General features: G+C 60.0%; 2 protein-coding genes across 3 annotated transcripts in view; one reads left to right on the top strand and one right to left on the bottom strand.

The window, feature by feature from the left end:
• Window positions 1–19,168, bottom strand: part of ADAP1 (ArfGAP with dual PH domains 1) — a 33,394-nt gene that overhangs the window by 11,005 nt on the left and 3,221 nt on the right. For both annotated transcript variants that reach the window (XM_040230801.1, XM_040230792.1), the window contains exons 2-3: window positions 7,925–8,055; window positions 1,327–1,418 (exon numbers count right to left, since the gene is read on the bottom strand). In XM_040230801.1, coding sequence (XP_040086735.1) covers window positions 1,327–1,415 — 89 coding nt within the window. In that variant the 5' untranslated portion in view covers window positions 1,416–1,418; window positions 7,925–8,055. The remainder of the gene's footprint in view (window positions 1–1,326; window positions 1,419–7,924; window positions 8,056–19,168) is intronic.
• LOC120882976 (translation initiation factor IF-2-like) lies at window positions 9,349–13,645 on the top strand. The gene is made up of 6 exons (XM_040266828.1): window positions 9,349–9,444; window positions 10,046–10,205; window positions 11,002–11,272; window positions 12,072–12,176; window positions 13,093–13,286; window positions 13,395–13,645. The coding sequence occupies exons 1-6, from the start codon at window positions 9,349–9,351 to the stop codon at window positions 13,643–13,645; spliced, it is 1,077 nt and encodes a 358-aa protein (XP_040122762.1).

Genomic DNA, 19,168 nt, shown 5'->3' with positions numbered 1-19,168 from the left:
CCACCCCCGCACGGCACTCCACAGTGTACACGGGCATCCACGCGCCCTCTACCACTGCATGGCCTCCACAGTGAGGCTGTCAGCCCCCACACCCTCCTGGTCTCATGGCTGCCTGGTCAGGTTCCCTTGTTGATACCAGCCCGGTGAGGGGCCTCTCCCAGGGCCCCACCGCTGCCAGCAGACCCAGGCGCCTGAGTCTGGGGAATGGAGTGGGCTCGGCTCCTGTGAGCCCTCACCCAGTAGAGGTTTCTGGAAAGTGGGGCCCACTGGGATTCAGAGCACCCTCCCGCTGGGGCCGCTGGGACAGCCGAGAGGCCCTGACCACACAGCCCTGCCGGGGAACCTCGTAGGAACCAGGCTCGTGGGAGTCTGTCCACGGCGCCGGCTCAGGCGATGGGGACCCAGCCATGCATGCAGGTGGGCTGACCGCAGAAGAGCTGCTGACCTGCAGATTCACAGGGCAGAGCGGCCGGGCGGGGGGCGCCAGGAGGGGCAGGGCCAGGCAAGGGGCCCACCCAGGAGCGCTTGAAGGGCTGGACGTGGCGTGCAGAGTGAGGTCAGCCCCCGGCTCCCCACCTGTCAAGCGGGGTCTGAACTGGCCCGCCTCCCTGGTGGGTCACCGATCCCAATCCCGCTGTGGCAGCCAGCAGCCCCCTCGTCTCCCAGCCCCCACCTGCACAGAGCTAGGCACACACGAGCCCCGCGTGCAGCCCGGGTCCAGGTGTCATGGGCAGGGCCCCCGGGGTGTGGGGTTCAACAAGTGAGTCGGGGGCGACAGCACTGAGCAAACAGAGGAGGTGCCGCCTGGGGGTGAAGCCAGACGGGGAGGGCCTGGGAGGAGGGCAGGCTGCGGTCCTGCCGGCCGTCCCAAGGGAGGGGCAGTCCAGGAGGAGCCTCCACACAGGGCCTTCCTCTCCAGGCTGGTGCTGAGCCCGACATGGGGGCCTCCCCCAGGGGCTGGGGTCCCAACCTCACCCCAAGCACCTCCCCTGACGCCCGGGGTGCCCACAGGGACCCTGAGGCTCGGAGAGGTTGGTGACTGGGATCGTGTGGGGTCATGCCCCTGACCCTCCCCGTGTCCGTGCCCTGGGCACCGAGCCAGGTGGGCTGCATGCCCTCCAGATGGCCGGGGTGCCACAAGGACCCCTGGACCCAGGCTGAGGTTCCCGCGCGGACCTACACGGCCCGGGAGCCCAGGCCAGCTGTCCCCACCCTGCCCGCCACCGCTGCCACACCAGGAACCAAAACCAAGCGGGGGGCGCCTGGACAGGGCTCCCAACATGGGCCTGCGCGGAGCAGCGGCGCAGATAAGCCCTGTGTACTCACTGGCAGTCGGAGGCCGAGGGCCGGTAGTAGAAGGGGGGCACTTTGGACTCGAACGTGGCTCTGGCGATGGCGTTGCCGCGGGAGGCCATGAACTGCAAGAGAGACAGCGTCAGAGCCCCGGCCCACAGCTGACCCGGGCCGGGCACCGCCCTTCCCCGCAGGCGGCGGGGCCCCGGCCCTCCAGAAAGGGCCCCTCGGGAGGGAGACCCCCGCCCCACATCTGATCGCACGGGTCCAGGGACATGGAGGCCAGACCGGCCCGGAGGCCCACGTCCTGTGAGGCAGCCAGGCTGCAGAGAACAGGCAGGGGACTGCAGGCAGAGGACGCACCTGCGGGGTGCAGACAGGGTCCCCTGCGAGGTGGGGGCCATGGGGGTCTTTGGAGCAGCCGGTGTGCGGGGTGTCTAGGCACGGAAATAGCACGAGCAAAGTCCCTGAGGTGGGGCGAGTTGGGTGAGCAGGGAGGCCCCTGCTGTCAGGGGCAGGGGGGCTTCCCACGGGGCCTCAAGGGCTGGGGGTGGCGCAGGTCCTCGGGGCTCCAAGCCCGCCCTCTCAGTCAGGGCACCGAGGACCGTCCGGCCGAGGGTGCGAAGGATGACCAGCAAGGGCCACAGACGAGGGGCCCCTCCGCAGAGGCGGGGACCGACGTGGGGCCCTCAAAGCAGAGGCTTCTCCACACAGAGCACCCGCCTGGCCAGAGGCCTGACGGGAGGGGAAGCCGGCTGAGTACAGCAGCCGGACGGCGTCACTAAGGGCCAGCGGGGTGAGGGCCCTCGGGCTCCAGAGAGAGGCCTCCGCGCGCCCCCGGGAGCAGAGCGACGCTGGACAGACACACCGGCTCCGGATGAGGGAGACGGAAAGCACGCCGTCTCCTCGTGTTGGTCTACTTTTAGCAATTCTCAAAAAAGAAAACCAGGAATAGAATTTTCAAGAGCTAGAATGATTCTAAAGTTCATTTTAAAGTTAGCAAGCAGAAGAAAATTGTGAGAAGATGCTTCCTAGCAGATATTAAAGCCTGTTATAAAGCTACTGAGTCAAACAGTGCCGACAAGAAAACCTCAAAGGTCCAGGAGCAGACCCAGTGGTGTTCAATGCCAGTATCACAGGTTTAGCAGGATGAGCTGGTGCGCCACGGTGGTAGGCTCTCAGATCAATGGGGGTTGATAACCAATGAGAAACCAGAAACCGTTGGAGAAAAGGGGGTTTGCCTTTCAGCAAAACAAAACTCCAACTTCATAAGAGGCTGAATTTCCAGAGTTAAGCAATCAAAATAGTAGACGAAGTGAATTCCCTGGCAGTCCAGCTCCCGGTGGAGGGGGCAGTTTGATCCCTAGTCGGGGAACTAAGGCCCTGTAGACCACGCGGCACAGCTGAAAAAACGATGACAATCACAGGGTGATTTAAAGCACGAGGCAAGGGAACCATGGAGGGAATCTTCAGGCCTGGGGGCTGGAGCGGCTTCTCAGCGAGTGTGTGGAGGGTGCAGGTCGCTCACTGTCGACTGTGCGAGCCCGTGGACTGTACAGTCAATGGAATTCTCCAGGCCAAAATACTGGAGTGGGGAGCCCATCCCTTCTCCAGGGGATCGTCCCGACCCAGGGATCGAACCAGGGTCTCCTGCTCTGCAGGCGGTTCTTTACCAGCTGCGCCCCAGGGAAGCCCTTCGGTTTCTCTCGGGTCTCCTAAAGCTCTCAGATGAGCCCACGGCTTCTTAGAGGTATAGCAAAACCACAAGGAACGAAAGGGAACAAAATGAACGGAACGTCACCGGAGCTGAAAGCTTCTGTGCTTCCAAGGGCACCATCAGGAAAGGGAAAAGGCGTGTGAACCCCAAAACACAAGGCTCCGGAGCAGCAGACGGCCCAGGCCCCGGGACAGCCGAGGACCGCGTTGGTGCGACATGTCCCAGGCGGGCGAATCCAGACAGGAGAGCCGCCTGGGGGTCTCGGGGGGGGGGGTCTCCCCTGAGGTGAGGACGACAGGTGTCCTGGCAGCTGCAGGCGACGGCTGAGCTGGGCTGTGAACGTGCTTTGTCTGCTTTTCGCCGCTGGGAGGCTGACGTACAGAGCTGGTTTCAGGCGTGAGACCTGGTGGCTCTCGTTCAGGCCGTGAGGCGCCGGGTGCGGGGCTGGGGACCTCGCGCTGCCGTTACAGCCGTGACCTGTCTGTCCTGGGACTGCAGTCGCTGCCTCCGTCTCCTGCGTCTCCTGCTCCCCCACGCCTGCCCTCCGGCAACTATCTGTTTGTCCCCCACGCCTGTCATCTGGGTCGGTCTCTTTCAGATTCCACGTGGGAGTGAGATCAGACTTGCTTGTCCTTCTGTGTCTGACAGATTTCTCTCAGCGTGAGACCCTCCAGGCCCGCCCCTGTTGTCGCAGACTAAACTGCTGCTCTTCTGGCTCAGGAATATTCCGCCGTGTAAACACAGCTTCCCGTCAGGCTGCCCGCAGACGCTCCGCATCTCGGCTGTTATAACTCGCTGCAGGGACACGTGAGCACACAGACCCTTTGATTAAAAATGTTCCAGTGGGATTGTACCCCCCAGGCCCCTCTGTGCACGGAGTTCTCCAGGCCACGGTTCTGGAGTGGGCTGCCGTTCCCTTCTGCAGAGGACCTTCCCGACCCGGGAATGAAGCGCTGCGGGCGTGCTCTTTGCCGCCTGAGCCGCCAGGGGAGGCCTCGTTCTGGTGGGGCTGCTGGATGTGGGTCTGTCTTTTGCTTTCTGAGGAGCTCCACGCCGTCCCCAGCAGTGGCTGCACCAGTTCACACTGCCGCCCGCTGCAGAAGGCACTCTTTTCTCCACATTTGTTATTCGCAGAATCTTTTTCTTTGGCCATATGGCATGCGGGATCTCAGTAGTTCCCCCACCGGGGATGGAACCCACGGCCCCTGCCCTAGAGGCGTGGGGTCTTAACCGCCGGGCTGCCAGGCGAGCCCGTTATCCGCAGACTCTTAACGAAGGTCACGCTTCGCGCTGGGAGGCGGCGCCTCGGTGCAGTTGGGAATCAATGTTTCTCCATGGTAACGCTGAGCGTCTTTCACACACCTGCTGACTGACAACCGTGTGTCTTCTCCAGAGAAGCGTCTGCTCAGGTCCTCCGCCCATTTTGAACTGGATCGTCTGCTTTTTCTTTTTGATACTGAGTTGTCTGAGTTCTCTGTACATTTTGTGCAATGACCCTTAACACACGTGTTGTCTACAAACACTCTGCTGTCCAGAAGGTGGCCTTTTCATCCTGCTGATGGTTTCTTTTTTGTGCAAAAGCGCTTTCATTTGCTGCAGCCCATCTGTTTATCTTTGCTTCTGTAGCGCTGCCTGAGGAGGCAGACCCAGAACAATACTGCCACGACTGACGGCCAAGAGCTTGTGCTCGCTTCCACGGGCTGTATGGTTTGGGGTCTTAAACATTTAGGTCTTTGATTCAGTCTGACTCACTTTTGCACACGGTGTGACACGCTGTGCGGGCCGACCAGCTCTCCCAGCACCTTTCACAGAGGAGACTCTCCTTTCCCCACTGCGCGTTGCTCCTCTGGACTATTCACTTTTTAAACACTTATTTTACAGAGGTCTGGTTGGCTTACAGCGCCACAGATTTCTGATGCAGCGGTTAGGTGCAGAGATACCCGCATCTGTACTCTCCCGTTGCTGAACAGAGCGCCTGAGCTGCAGGGCAGGACCTGGTTTATCCATCCTGCAGTACTAGTCTGCACGTGCTGACCCCGGACCCCCAGCCTTCCCCACCCCACTCCCTCTGGGCAGCCATAGCCTGTCCTCTACGCCAGGGAGCTCCTTGTGGTTTCGTAGACAGCTTCCTCTGTGTCGTATTTTAGATTCCACATGTAAGTGGTACCATGTGGTATTTGTCTTTATCTTACTTTGCTTGGTAGGATAACCTCTCGGGTCATCAATGTAGCTGTAAACGGCATGATTTTACTCTATTTTATGGCCACGCAATATTCCAGCATACACATGGCCCACTGTGTTCACTTTAAAATGGATTTTATATGAATCGCCCCTCAATGATTTAAAAAATTATAGATAGCTCCTTAAAAATATAAACCATACTTTTTCATTTTAAAAATATCATTTCAAAATGAAAGTTACAATACAACCCACAGAATGAGAAGATTTACTTGCAAACACTAAATCTGAAAGGGCTTCTGTGTCCAGAATGTATAAAGCGCTCTTAGTAATAAAGTCTCCTAACTCAGTAATAAAAAGACAACTCATTTTTAAAGTGGGCGAAGGACCTCAATGAACATCGCTCCACGGAGACACACAAACAGCCCGGAGCACACAGGACAGCACCCGGCGTCACTCGTCCCCAGGGAGGTAGGGCCGGCACCACAAGCAGACGCCCCGCACGCCCCGAGGAGGGCTGAGGCCAGGCGGGACGAGACGCGGAGGGGCTGCTGTCCTCGCGGGCTCCCGGCGGGCCAGGCCGCTGTGGTGGCCAGAGCCCGCCGACCGTCAGTCATCAGGTGGTCACCCCGAGGCCTGGCAGAGCCGCGCCCTCCCAGAGCGGAGGGCACAGCACTGCCCTGAACCCCGCTGCTCAGAAGGCCTGGGGAAACGGAACAAGCCAGGTGTGCAGCTGGTGAGGGGCGGACAAGCTGTGGTCCCCGCGCGACCGCGTGACCTCGCCGTGCCAAGAAGTGCTGACACCCCGACAGCAGGGATGATCTAGAAATCGATGCTCAGCGAGAGGAGGGAGAGGGTCTGGAACCACAAGGGGGAGTCCACCGGCACGAAGCACCAGACAGACAGACCCACCGCGGGGAGGCAGGGCCGGGGCGGGGGCCGTGAGGGGCCCCAGTGGGTGCGGGTTCATTTGAGGATATGAAAACCTTCTCAAATTAGATCATGGCAGCGGTCACACAGCCCTGAGAATTCATGAAAACCACCAAACCGTAGACTCTAGAAGGGTGAAGGGTGCGGTGTGTGAGCAACACACATCAGGCTTCTCTGAGTAAAAATAATCGAGGGTGACGCAGGCCCATCTCGGTGTGCTGCAAACCCTGAACCCACAGAAGGCAAGGCTGGTGAACTTGGTCGCTGCAAAGTCTGCAAGTTTCCACCGTGAAAACCACCATGAGCAAAGTCAGGACAACCTCTGAGAAACGTCTTCACCTACTGTCTCAGGGCGGCGAACCTGCCTCTGTGAAACCCCCACAAAACGGAAGCAACCCACGCCGGTGACAGCAGGCGGCCCAGCCCGGAGCCGGGAGGTCACACCTAGTTCTGCAACAGTCCCCAAGGTGGGGAAGGGCAGGGAAGGGCCTGAGTGAGGCTGCCAGGCAGAGGCCTGTGGGCGTGGCCAGGAGGGGAAGCCTGGCAGAGTCCTTGAAGTTACAGTCAGAGCCTTCCGACTTCCCCTCCAGGAATGGAGGCTGCCTTGCTGCCCTGGCAGGACGATGCGTCCGTGGGGCCATCCGTTGGCCCAGGGGCTGTCTGGGAAGGACCCCCCCGCACCCCATGAGCACAGCAAGCCTCAGCAGGGCCCCGCACTCCCGGAGCTGTGCACGCCAACACGACCGGGGTCCAGCCGCACGGTGGGTGTCACCGGCCTCATAAAGGGGGAAGCACACGTGCGGGGCTCAGGCCTGGGGCGGGCTGGAGCGGAGGGCCGGGCTCCATCTGAAGTGATGGGAACGTTCTAAAGCTGAGGACGGGGACAACTGCGCGACTCGGTGAGCGTGCCCAAACCCGCTGTCCTTAGAAGAGCGAGTCGTACAACGCGCGAGTCATATTTCAACAAAGCTTCTTTAAAGCATGTGCTACAGAAAAATACAGTTCAGGGGAAAACGTCAAACAAAACGCACGACCAGGGTGCCCTGTGTCCAGCTGTCCGTGCCCTGGGCCTCCCAGGAGCCGGCCGGGCTCATGACCTCCGGCCCAGGACTCGCCAGCGCCCTGCAGGCCCAGCCTCGCCGGCCCCTCGAGGTCATGAGGGGGTGAGGAGCAGAGAGCAGAAGAGGCTGGGGCCCCTCACCCCGGACCCCGCTCGCTCCTCACGCCCAGCCCAGCCCAGCCCAGCCTCCCTGGGACCTCCCTGTCCCCTCCTCACGAGGTGCACGCGCTGCGGGCTTGTGTCAAGGCGGCCTCGCCCTCCCGTCTGGCCCTAGGGTGGGGGTGCTTCCAGGCACATGGTGTGTGTCCGTGTGCACGGGGCGGCCTCGCTAGGGTACGTGTGGACTCTGAGTTGGCACAGAGGCGAGGGTGGGTCCGGGACTCTGTGTGGGCGGAGAGCAGGCCAAGGCTTGGCTCCTGTCACCTTCTGCGACTCTGTGTGAGTTACCCACGAAGCCCTGACCACAAGGGGCCCGTGCGGGTTCCCAGGGCACTGGGCAGGCAGGGGCCTGCACGGGCTGGGCTGCGGGCTGGGTCTGAGGCCTTGTGGCAGTGGGCAGGGCCTCGCCAGGCCCTGGCTGAGTCTTAGGCCGCGTGGCCGCGGGCAGGCCCGCCCCCTCCCCCGGCTGGGTCTGAGGCCGCCCCCCCACCCCGGCTGGGTCTGAGGCCCCCCTCCCCCAGCTGGGTCTGAGGCCGCGTGGCAGCGGGCAGGTCCCCCCACTCCCCCGGCTCCCGGCCCAGCCGTACCTCCACTTGCACGTCCTCCCAGGTGTCCAGGCGCACGGACTTGACCTTGCTGACGTGAGGGATGTTCCGGTGAATCCCAGAGCAGCTCAGACAGATGAACACCCCCAGGGTGTATGAGGCCCAGTCAGGATCTGCAAGACAAGGCCAGCCGTCAGTGGGGCCTCCCCTGAGATGGGGGCACTGGACCCCAGCCCACAGGCCTGCACGCCCACCCCGCCTTTCTGGGCTTCGCTTCCTTTGCTGGAGCAATGGGAGGGGGCAGGACACCAGGCTCACGGGGTCTGAGGGCCCCGAGCGGGGACCAGCCCCCCGTTGTCGCAGGAACCCCCCGTCACGCCAGCTTCCCGCTGAGGGCGTCAGGGGAGAGACTGGAAGCCGGGAGCCGGGGCTCCGCCCCACCCTCAGAGCAGGCAGCACATGGAGCAGACAGGCTCAGGAGGAAGACCGCCGTGTCTCCACGAGGGCCCTCGACCCGGCCTCTGCAGACTCTCCGCTGGGGGCTGGGGCACGGCCAAACCCCGACCCCTAGGAAGGGCCTCTGGCCGCTGACAGGCAGTGGCTGCAGGAAGGGCAACGGGCTGTGGGGGGAGTACCCGGCCCAGGGACAGGGTCTGGCTCTCTGAGGCCACCGGGAGCCCCGCCCTGGCCTCATCCCTGCACGTCGGCGGGTCCCAAGCAGAGCTGGTGCGGGGGTGGCCTGGACCCGAGGCCTCAGCCAGCTCAGCAGGGCCGTAAGCAGGCCCATCCTCCCCACACCCACTTCCTGTCCACTGCCCACATCCCCCAACTGCACCCCTGCCTGCGGGGCCCACAGACACCACGTCAGTTCTCTGGGTGGAACCCCAGGGGATTCTCCAGCCAGAGGGTGGCAGCCCGGGCACAGGCCCTGTGCCCCCCAGGCCTCCATGACCACCCGCTGGCCCCCGGCAGGCGCTGGGAGCGGGGTACAGGGACACGCCCCACCCCAAGGCCCCCACCGTGACCCAGGAAGGTGCTCTGGTGGCAGGAGCCTGCCCGTGGACAGGACCAGGCTTCCGAGGTCCTGGGCCCCAGGGCATGTGGGGACCCCAGAGCTGACACACCGGGCTTGGGGAGGGAGAAGAATGCCAGGCCCCCAGCTCTGAGCCTCCCGGGGAGTGGTGGGAGGGAACACTGGACGTCAGGGAGCCCCAGATGCCCTCCAGAGCCAGGGCTCCTGCATAGAAGAGCCCTGCCCGCGACTGCCCTCCACCGGCTCGTGGGACCGCGGAGAACACGTATCTGCAGGGGCGCTCCCCGTGAGCGTCATCTGGCTGCCGCCGAGGACCCAGGAAAGTGCCTGACCAGGGCCCGGCCCACCCGGCACGGCTACCGTGCCCCCCACCCTCCCGGGAGTGCGCCCTCTGAGCCAAAGCACGGCCCCCGCAGGAAATGAGGAAGCCGGGATGGAAGGCCAACAGGCCCGGGGGCAGGAGGACGAGGCGCACCGGGGCCCTCGCGGGGAGCCCACGTCCTCGGAGCAGGAACCCTCGTGCACCGGGGTGGGGACGAGCTGGGGGCCTGGGCACAGGGCAGGGCGGGGGCCACGGCTCCCTCCCGGCACCCCCGCCCCGGTGCCCGCCCCGGCCTCCCTGCGGGACCCAGCCCAGCAGAACTCAGGGCCCTGCGGCTCCATCACACCCGCCCCAGAGTCTTCCGGGGTGACGGTGGCCACTTCTTCCACACTCAAAAGGGCTCCCTTTACCCTCTGACAGTCACACCCAAGAAAGGTGCTGTTCATGTGCTGACAAGCCCAGCCCCATCCCAAAAGACGGAGAAGCAGGAAGGTTCGGCCTGAGGGCCGGCGGCTCCGGCGTCCTCCCGGACGGGCAGCCAGCGGCCGGGCCTGAAGGAGCATCCACAGGTGCGTTCCAGCCCACCCCAGACCCTCACGCCCGCTCGGGACGCAGCACCGGCCGCTGGGGTCCCGGGGTCCACAGCCTCCTCACCCTCACTGGCCACAACTGGCCACGTTGCCAGGCTGCGGCCCCGCCGTCAGCCCAGTTCCACAGGAACAAAGCCCAGGGAGGTATAAGCAGGGGCTGAGGTCACGCAGCAGCAGGCGGCTGGCCCGGGTCTCCCAGAACCACCTTCCTGGTTTAGAGCGGGCAGGTGCTGGGAACGTACACCGGCCGGCGTCCACAGGGCCCCCCGCCCAGCGGCCAGGCCGCAAGGAAGCCTGTCCTCCTCTCGGGGGCAGATGGCTCCTGTCTCCTCCTGCCTGGGGTCCCCCGGCAGCACCGGGACAGGGAGGTGGTTTCGAGTGAGTTGGAGGCAGGGTCATCTCAGCTGGAAGCCTCCACACTGCACCCTGTGTGCCCCTCTGGGTGGGGGAAGAGGCACCAGCCGCCCCTGCCCCAGGGCCCGCAGCACGGGCGCTCGAGTCACCCGCTGGCCGGGTGCGTGCCTGTCTGCCCTCTGCCCTGCAAAAGGCTTCAGACCCTCCAGGCGGCAGCAGGGCATCCCTGGAAGGCCCAGAAAGGTGCTCCAATCAAGTGATTTAAGGAAGGGTTCAGACCCTGGGCGGAGAATTCTGGGGGTGACTCTGAACAGCAGTCTAAGGCCTCAGGGGTCAGAAGAGTGACTGCCCCCAGCCCCCTGAAGCTGCCAGAGCAGGAAGTGGGGCCGAGTGTGAGTGTGGCTGTTCAGGGGAGCCGGCACCCTGCAGCCCCTCTGGGTATAACTGATGACCACTTCCGGTCCATTTGGGCGTCTGCGCTTCAGCGGATCAGCAAGTCACTCGCGCAGCCCTTCCCTCCTCCTGGAACCAGCCTCTCAGGGGCTCGATGCCCACCCTGCGGCGAAAAGCCCCAGGCGGGGGGCAGGGGGAACTTCGGCTCTGGGGGGCCAGCTGTGCCCCCACGCCAGCACCAGGAGACGGCACGGGAGCTCGGGTGTGCGCGTCTGCGAGAGCCTCGCCCTGAGCCCAGGGCCCCGGGGTGGGACAGCCGGCCGGGCGCCCCAGCAGAGGGCCCCATGCTGGGCCCGGCTCTGCTCTGGGGGCATGTCCTGGCCCGGCCCCAAGGGTGAGGGGCTGCCCTGCCCCTCTGTGCACTCAGGACACGGGGACCCCCTTCCCAACGGCCTGGACTCAGCCGCCAGGACCTGTGTCCCCAGCAGAGGCTGTGGGTCAGCAGCTCTGGCCGAGGGCATGGCCAGCGTCGGCGGGAGCACAGGGCCCCGGGGCTGCCCCGCGCTTCTCCGGGCTCCTGCACTGGGGCGGGGGGGTGCCGAGACCAGACCCGCCGGCCAGCCAGACTGTGCCCCAGGCCGCCAGCTCCGCACTCGCCTCTCCTGCCCCAGCTACCCTGCCTTCTCCTGGAACACTGCGTGACTCAGCCCCCTGGCTCTTCCAGGGAAGATGAGACACGTCCTGGGGCTGAGGCGGGAGGAGCAGGTGTGCCCCTTGCCAAGCCCGGGGTGGGGGGGGGCCCAGCAAGGCCGTGGGCTGCAGCGGGGAGGGCTGAGCTCTGGGCAGAGGCCCAAGGGGCACCGAGGTGGGGGGCAGGCACCAGCCTCGGGGTGCACTGCCCACGCCCGTCGCAGGCGACACTGCTGAGCCGCCTGCCAAGCGTCCAGCGCCACTGGGGTGTCCACCCTCGCCTCCCACTGGAGCCCGAGCTCTGGGGGGCAGTGCTCCGTCACTAAAGATGGCACTGCACCAGCTCAGCGCCTGTCTGTGGCCACACCTTCTCTCCTCCCGCCCAATCCCTGGAGAGGCAAGCAGTGGGCCCAGCCTGGCGTGGCCTCCCCGCCTGGGCCCCGCACCCTTCTCTCTCGGATCGCTCCCAGCAGCGGCCAGACCCAGTGGTCAGAGCCCCTCTTGGGCCCGAGGGCCTCCTCGCCTCCCAACCGCACCTCCGCCGCTCCACTGGGTACCCCCTGAGACCCTGGCCTCCCTGGCGCCCGAGCCCAGCCCTTCTGGACCAGGCACTGCCGCGGGTCGCCTGCCCACAGCCCCCCGCAGGCTACGCACACCCCGCCAGGGGCCCTCCAGCTTCTCATCTGGCCTCTTGGCTCTACGATCTGAGCTCGACGCAGGCGGTGGTCACGCAACCAGGGGACGTTCTAAAGGCCGTGAATTCTTCCCTTTCCACGGTCAGCTCTGCCTTGCGTGACTCTCCCACAGTGAAGGTGAAGGAGACGGGACGGGGAAGCAGCTTCGGCCGGCCCTGCCGCCCCCAGCCCGGCCCTGCCGCCCCCAGCCCGGCCCTCAGCTCCAGAACCTCTGCGGGTGCCGGGCATCTCCAGTCCATCCGCCGCCCGCGTCCCCGGCGCCTGGACAGCTCCCCCTCTTCCCGCAGCCCCTCCCGGCCCTTCTGCCCACACCCGAGCTGCCGGCACCCAGCTCCTCAGGCTTCGAGGGTGCCCCACCACTCAGTCCTTCTGCACCGCGAGCCCCTCTGAGCCCACGTCCCAGCGCGGGACACGCGGCCTCTCCACTTCTCCCTGCAACAAGCAAGGCCCGCGGGGGCCCGGCGGGTTCCTGCTTCGGGAGGAGCCGCGCCCCCGTGACCAGGGGACCCTGGCAGCCACGGTACCACCCGTCCGCAGGTCACCCCGCAGCAACAGCCTCCCCCCGTGAGCACCCCAGGACCGGCTGCACCCACACGCTCTCGTCACGGAGGCAGCTCAGCCCACCTGGGGGCCCTGTGCTGACCGCCGCCTGGCCAAGGCTCCACGGCCCCGAAAATGCTGCCCATTCTCACCAAGGCCTGTGCCAGGGCAGCCACGGGCAGGGGAAGCCCAGCCCAAAAAGGCACGCCAGTTAACCTGGGGCCGCACACAGGCGGGGGCATCCAGCCCCTCCATCAGAGCTGCCCCCGACGACAAAAGCACCTCGAGCGCTGCCTCCTCTGGGGGTCCTGGTCACAGCAGGGGGGGCCCTGCTCCCTCCACGGGGCAGCTCCCACCATCCCCGGCCCCACCAACTGGTGACCCCGAGTTGCCCCTCCGTAACAGTGGGGCACCCCCTCCCTGTGGTCCCTCGAATGCTCTGCTGGCTGGGTCCCCACAAGGAGCGCCCGGGGCTCAGTGTCCTCCAGCTCGCCTCCCCCGGGCCCCCGAACACGGCTCAGGTAGGTCCCCACTGAACCCACCCCAGGCCGGCCCTTAGCTGAGGTGACCCCGAGCTCCCCTGCTGTCCCCAGAGCCGCCGCCTGCTCCCTGCAGCAGAGTCGACAGGGTCAGGTGGGCAGTCCTCCACATTCCAGCAGCCAGCATCTTCCCAACCCCCAGGAAGGAGGGGCCACCACGCCCGCGGCCCATCTGGCCTCTGCACGGGGCCACCTGCCCACCGGCCACCCCCACGAGAGCGCAGAGCTCAAGCGAGGCGCAGGGCAAGGTGCCCCAACACTCACACACGGGCAGGGCAGCGCCGGCTCTGGGGCGGATCCAAGGTCAGCCCCAGCTGGCTCTGGCTCTGGCTCTGGGTGCGGCTGCTGTGGGCCAGGTGAGGCTGGCACCCTGCTGGCCACCTCCGGGCCTACACGCTGTCCTGGACAGCCACGGTGGAGGGCCCATCCTGGACAAGATTCCGGGAAGCTGGTGGGGCAGGGAGCACCCGGAGTCTCTCCACCTGGAGCGCCACGGCGCCCGCAGATTCGGACGACAGAACTGGTCCTGAGCTCCGGAGCCTGCGGGAGCCTGGCAGCTGCGAGGGGCGGTCTGCACATCAACGGCATCGGTTCCGCTCAGCTTTAGCTCTGAGCCCACCAGTGGCTACCCACCCCAGAGTCTCCGTGTTATTAGATTCAAACGGCTGGTGAGACACACAAAGAAACCAGAGTGGGAACGGCACCACTGTGCTCAGCAGAGTCCTGGGGACTCGGGCCGGAGGGGTCAGGCGAGAAAAAGAAGTGAGAGTCGTCCACACTGGAAAGGAGAAGCAAGCGTAGAACCATCTCGTTTGCCAACCAAACGACCTTGTACATAGAAACGCATAAAGACGCCACTAAAAAGCTACTAAGACAACTGGATGAATTAAGCAAAGTAGCAAAGGATTCAGAGTTAACACGCAAGGAATCGGCTGGATGTGCATGTGCGCACGCTATACACACACGGAACGGTTTTAAAAGGAAACTACAGAAGCAACGCCATTTACGTGAGCATCAGAAAGAGCAAAGTGCTTACGAAGTTTCTTAACCAAGGAGAAAGACTTATACAACGTAACATCCCTGAAAGAATTTAAAGAAGAAATAAATAAAAGGAAACACATCGTACATCCATGGATTGCAAACTTCATATCGTTAAAATGCCAAATTACCCCAAATGATCTGTCTGAGTCAATGCAATATTTATCAAAATTCCAAAAATATCTTTTTTGCAGAAATAGAAAAACCCACCCTAAAATTCATATGCAATCCGAAGGGTCCTCCAAAGCTACAGTAATCAAATCATAATCAAAACATATTGGCATAAAAATAGGCAGAGACCAACAGAACAGAATAGAGAGCCCAGAAATAAACCTCACATATACGGTCAAATTATTTTTTGACAAAGGTGCCGAGATCAATGGGAAATACTGTCTGTTCAAGAAACAGTGCTGGAATGTTGGCTATCACATGCAGAATAGAGCTGGACCCTGACTCACACCAGATGCAAAAATCAACTCAAAACAGACCAGGCGCCTAAGTGTGAGGCCTAAACCAAGAAAGCTCTGAGAAGCAAACACGGGAGGACCTTCGTGACGCCAGGTTTGAAAATGCTTTCTTGGATGTGACACCAGAGGGCAAAGGCAAGAAAAGAGAAAAACAAGCAAACTGGATTTCATGAAAATTAAAAAAGCTTTTTTTTGGTCATGCCATATGGCTTTGTGGAATCTTAATTCCCTGACTAGGGCCTGAACCCTGGCCCTCACCGTGAGAGCACTCAGTCCTAACCACTGGCCTGCCATGGAATCCCTCATGAAAATATTTTAAATTTTGTGCATCAAAATATACTATCTACCACGTAAAAAGCCAAACCACAGAAACATAGAAAATATTTGCAAATAATATATCTGATAAGGGATTAATATCCAGAATACATAGAGAACTCCCAAAACTCAGCAAAAACAACAATCCAATTTCTAAGTGGGCAAAGGATTTAAAAAGACATTTCTCCAAAGAAGATATATAAATGGCCAGTCAGCACAGGAAGAGATCCTCAACGTGCTGAATGATTTAAGAAAATGCAAATCAGGACCACAGTGAGATAGCATCTCACACCCACGAGGGCTACTGCTGCCCCCAAACCAAAACAAGAGACGGCGAGGACGGGGAGAGATTCAAACGCATGTGCGCTGTTGGTGGGCATATAAAATGCTACAGCCGCTCTGGAAAGCAGCACAAGATTACTCAAAAGAGTCAAAAAAGAATTAACCATGTGACCCAGCAAGTCCACTTCTGCGAGTACACCCAGAAGGACTGAGAGCAGACTCTTGAGACGTCTGTTCACCCACGTCGACAGCAGCTTTGTCCACAACAGCTGAAACGTGAACGCTGCCTAAGCGCCCACCGATGGAAGAACGCACAGGTGAAAAAGTCCATCCGTACAGTGGAGTACGATCTGAGCTTAAAATGGAAGGAAATGGAAACCTAAAGAAAGCTGGGATAGCTATGCTTAGGAAAAATACTCAGAAAAAAAAAGACCGTGAGACAAGTATTGCAGTGAGAGACAAAGGACGTTCCACAAAGAGAGCAACCCAGCAAGACAGTGTGAGTATTTACAAATATTTAGGCACCCAAAGGAGATGACTGGATGGCATCATCGACTCGATGGACATGAGTTTGAGAAGCTCCGGGAGTTGGTGATGGACAGGGAGGCCTGGCGTGCTGCAGTCCACGGGGTCACAAAGAGTCGGACACGGCTGAGCAACTGAACTGAACTGAGGTACCCAACATAAGAACACCCAAAAAATGTAAAGCAAATGTCAACAGATGTGAAGGGAGAAAAAGTAATGCAGTAAGAGGAGGGGACGTTAAAACCCACGTTCACCAGTGGTTAGATTATCCAGGCAGAAAACCAATCAGGAAGCTCTGGCTTTGGACAACACACGTAGGAAATTCCGTCCAGAAGCCACAGAGAGCACACATCCTCCCCGAGTGCACACGGGCATTCCCCAGGATCAATCGCACGTTAGGCCAGAAAGCAGCACCAAGTGCCTTTTCTAGCCACAGTAGAATGAGACTAGAAATCAAGAAATCGGACAACTTGGAAGAAACTGATTATTTCCTAGAAACATGCAACCTGCCGAGACTGAATCATGAAGAAACAGCAAATCTGAGCAGGCCAATAACTAGCGAGGATACTGAGTTCATAATCAAAAACCTCCCAGCAACCCAAAGTGCAAGACAGACAGTCTCACTGGTGAATTCTTCCAAACACTTAAAAAATAATTAATACCAGTCCTTCTCAAACTCTTCCAGAAACAGGAGGGAACACTTTGAAACTCACTGTACAAGGCCAGCATTACCCTGATACCAAAATCAGATAGATCCCTGGTTTTCTGTATAAAGATACACAAAAAGGAAATCACAGGCCAACATCCCTGATAAAAATCCTCAACAAACTGCTATCAAACTAAATTCAACAGTGCGTTAGAAGGATCATATACCATCATCAGCTGAGATTTATTCTAGGGATGCAAGTTCAGTTCAGTTCAGTCACTCAGCCGTGTCTGACTTTTTGCGACCCCATGGACTGCAACAAACCAGGCTTCCCTGTCCGTCACCAACTCCCAGAGCTTGCAAAAACTCACGTCTGTCGCATAGGTGATGCTGTCCAACCATCTCATCCTCTGTCGTTCCCTTCTCCTCCTGCCTTCAACCTTCCCAGGGTCTGTTCCAATGAGTCAGCTCTTCGCATCAGGTGGCCAAAGTATTGGAGTTTCAGCTTCAGCATCAGTCCTTCCAATGAACATTCAGGACTGATCTCCTTTATGATGGACTGGTTGGATCTCCTTACAGTCCAAGGGACTCTTCAAGAGTCTTCTCCAACACCACAGTTCAAAAGCATCAATTCTTCAGCACTCAGCTTTCTTCACAGTCCAACTCTCACAAGGGATGCAAGGACGGTTCAATATTCCCAAATCAGTCAGTGGTGGTGGGTTAGCCGCTGAGTCGTGTCTGACTCTTTGAGACCCCATGGGCTGTATCCCGCCAGGCTCCTCTGTCCATGGGATTTTCCAGGCAAGAATACTGGAGTGGGTTAGCCACTTCATCCTCCGGGCATCTTCCTGACCCAGGGATCGAACACAAGCCTCCCGTCAGCTGCACTGCAGGCAATTTCCCAACTGAGGCACCAGGGGAGCAAAGGAATCAGGGCGATCCGCCAGGTGAAGAGCGCAAACCACGATCCTCCCGACAGGCGCAGAAGACGCACTTGTCAGGATTCAGTACCCATTTATGAGAAAGCTCTCAGGAAAGCGAGTAGAGGGAGTGCACCTCAACAACCAAGGCCGCAGCAAGCCTCCCTGACAGCATATTCAGCACAGAAAAGCGGAAAGCCTTTCCTCCAAGACCAGGAACAAGCCAAGGGTGCCCAGGCTCGCCACTGTTATTCAACAAAGCATTGGAACGCTTAGCCAGAGCAAACAGGCGAGAAAAAGAAATAAATGGAACCCAAGCAAGAAAGGAGGAAGTAAGACTGTTGTTGTTTGCAGATGACAATGTACAATACATGGCAAACCAGCCTCCGTGGAGAGGCTGTTAGAGCTATTCCACGAACTCAGTGAGGTTGCAGGACAGAAATCAATGTACATCAACTTACTGTGTTTCTTTACACTAGACACCAACACACACAGACGATCAGAGGCTCCCCTAGCAGCTCAGCAGCAAAGACTCCACCTGCCAAGACAGGGGACACAAGTCCAAGCCCCGACCCGGGAAGACCCCGCGCGCCGGGCAGAGACCAGCCTGCGCCCCGGCCGCTGAGACTGTGCTCTAGAGCCCAGGAGCCACCGCCGCTGAAGCCCAAGTGCCCCGGAGCCTGCTCTGCAGCAAGAGACACCCACACCCCGCAGCTAGACACAGAGCCTGCGTGGCACAGCCGGAGAAAAGCCCGCGCGGCAACAAGCGCCCGGCCCGGCCCCAAACAAAGCCACACAAATAAGAGTATCAGAGAGAGATAACGACACGTTTCCAGTTGCATCAAAGAGAATAACGCGCCTCGGGACAGGCTCGGAGAAGGCGATGGCAGCCACTCCAGTGCTCTCGCCTGGAGAATCCCAGGGACGGAGGAGCCTGGTGGGCTGCCGTCTATGGGGTCGCACAGGGTCGGACACGACTGAAGCGACTTAGCAGGGATAGGTTTAGGCAAAGAGGTGAAAGACACGTATACTGAAAGCTGCAAGGCACTGTAGCCAGAGGCCGGAGACACGGGCGGATGGAGACGCGCCGCGCTCGCGCACGGGGACAGCTGACATCAGAACGTCCACACTCCCCAAAGCCATCGGCAGTGTCAGAGTAGGTTATCTACAGAAACTCCTGTCAAGATTCCAATGGCACCACAAAACAAACCATCCTAACATGTTTATGAACCTCGAAGTCCAAACAGCCAAAGCAAACTTTAAAAAGAGGAACAAAGCGGGAGGCATCACAGTTCCTGATTTCAAACTATGTTACAAAGCTATCGTAATCGGGAAAGTACGCAAAAAAGTATAGTATTAGCATTAAAACAGAAGTACACATCAATGGAACAGAACAGAGAGGTTAGAAATCAGCCCACACCTATGTGGTCAATTAATTTACAACAAAGGAACCAAGACTATACAAAGGAAATTGGACGGTGTTTCCAATAAACAGGAAAACGGGACATCCATGTGCAAAAGAATGAGCTGGGACCACTGTCTTACAAAAAATCAGCTCCGAATGGACTAAAGGCTTGAGTGCAAGGCCTGGAGCCACGGAACTCCCGGAGGAGCGCAGGCAGCGAGCTCCCTGACGCCAGTCCTGGCGATGAGTCTGGGGTCTGACACCAAAAGCAAAGGCAGAGAAGCAAAAAGAAACAAGTGGGACTAAAGACTCCTGCACAGCAAGACTGTCAACAAAATAAAAAGGCAATCCATGGGAGAAAATATTTGTAAATCGTGTACCTAACAATGGGTCTAAATACATCCAAGAATACACAAAGAACTCACGTGATAGCAAACCAATAACAAAAGACTCAACACTTCAGTTAAAAAGTGGGCAAAGCCTCTGAGGAGACAGTGCTCCAAAGAGGAGACAGTGCTCCAAAGAGGAGACA

This window comes from Oryx dammah, unplaced genomic scaffold (assembly GCF_014754425.2).
Source record: "Oryx dammah isolate SB20612 unplaced genomic scaffold, SCBI_Odam_1.1 HiC_scaffold_2, whole genome shotgun sequence".
Classification (NCBI taxonomy): Eukaryota; Metazoa; Chordata; class Mammalia; order Artiodactyla; family Bovidae; genus Oryx; species Oryx dammah.
Note: the sequence above shows the minus strand (reverse complement) of the source record. Positions and strands in the feature narration are given on the sequence as shown.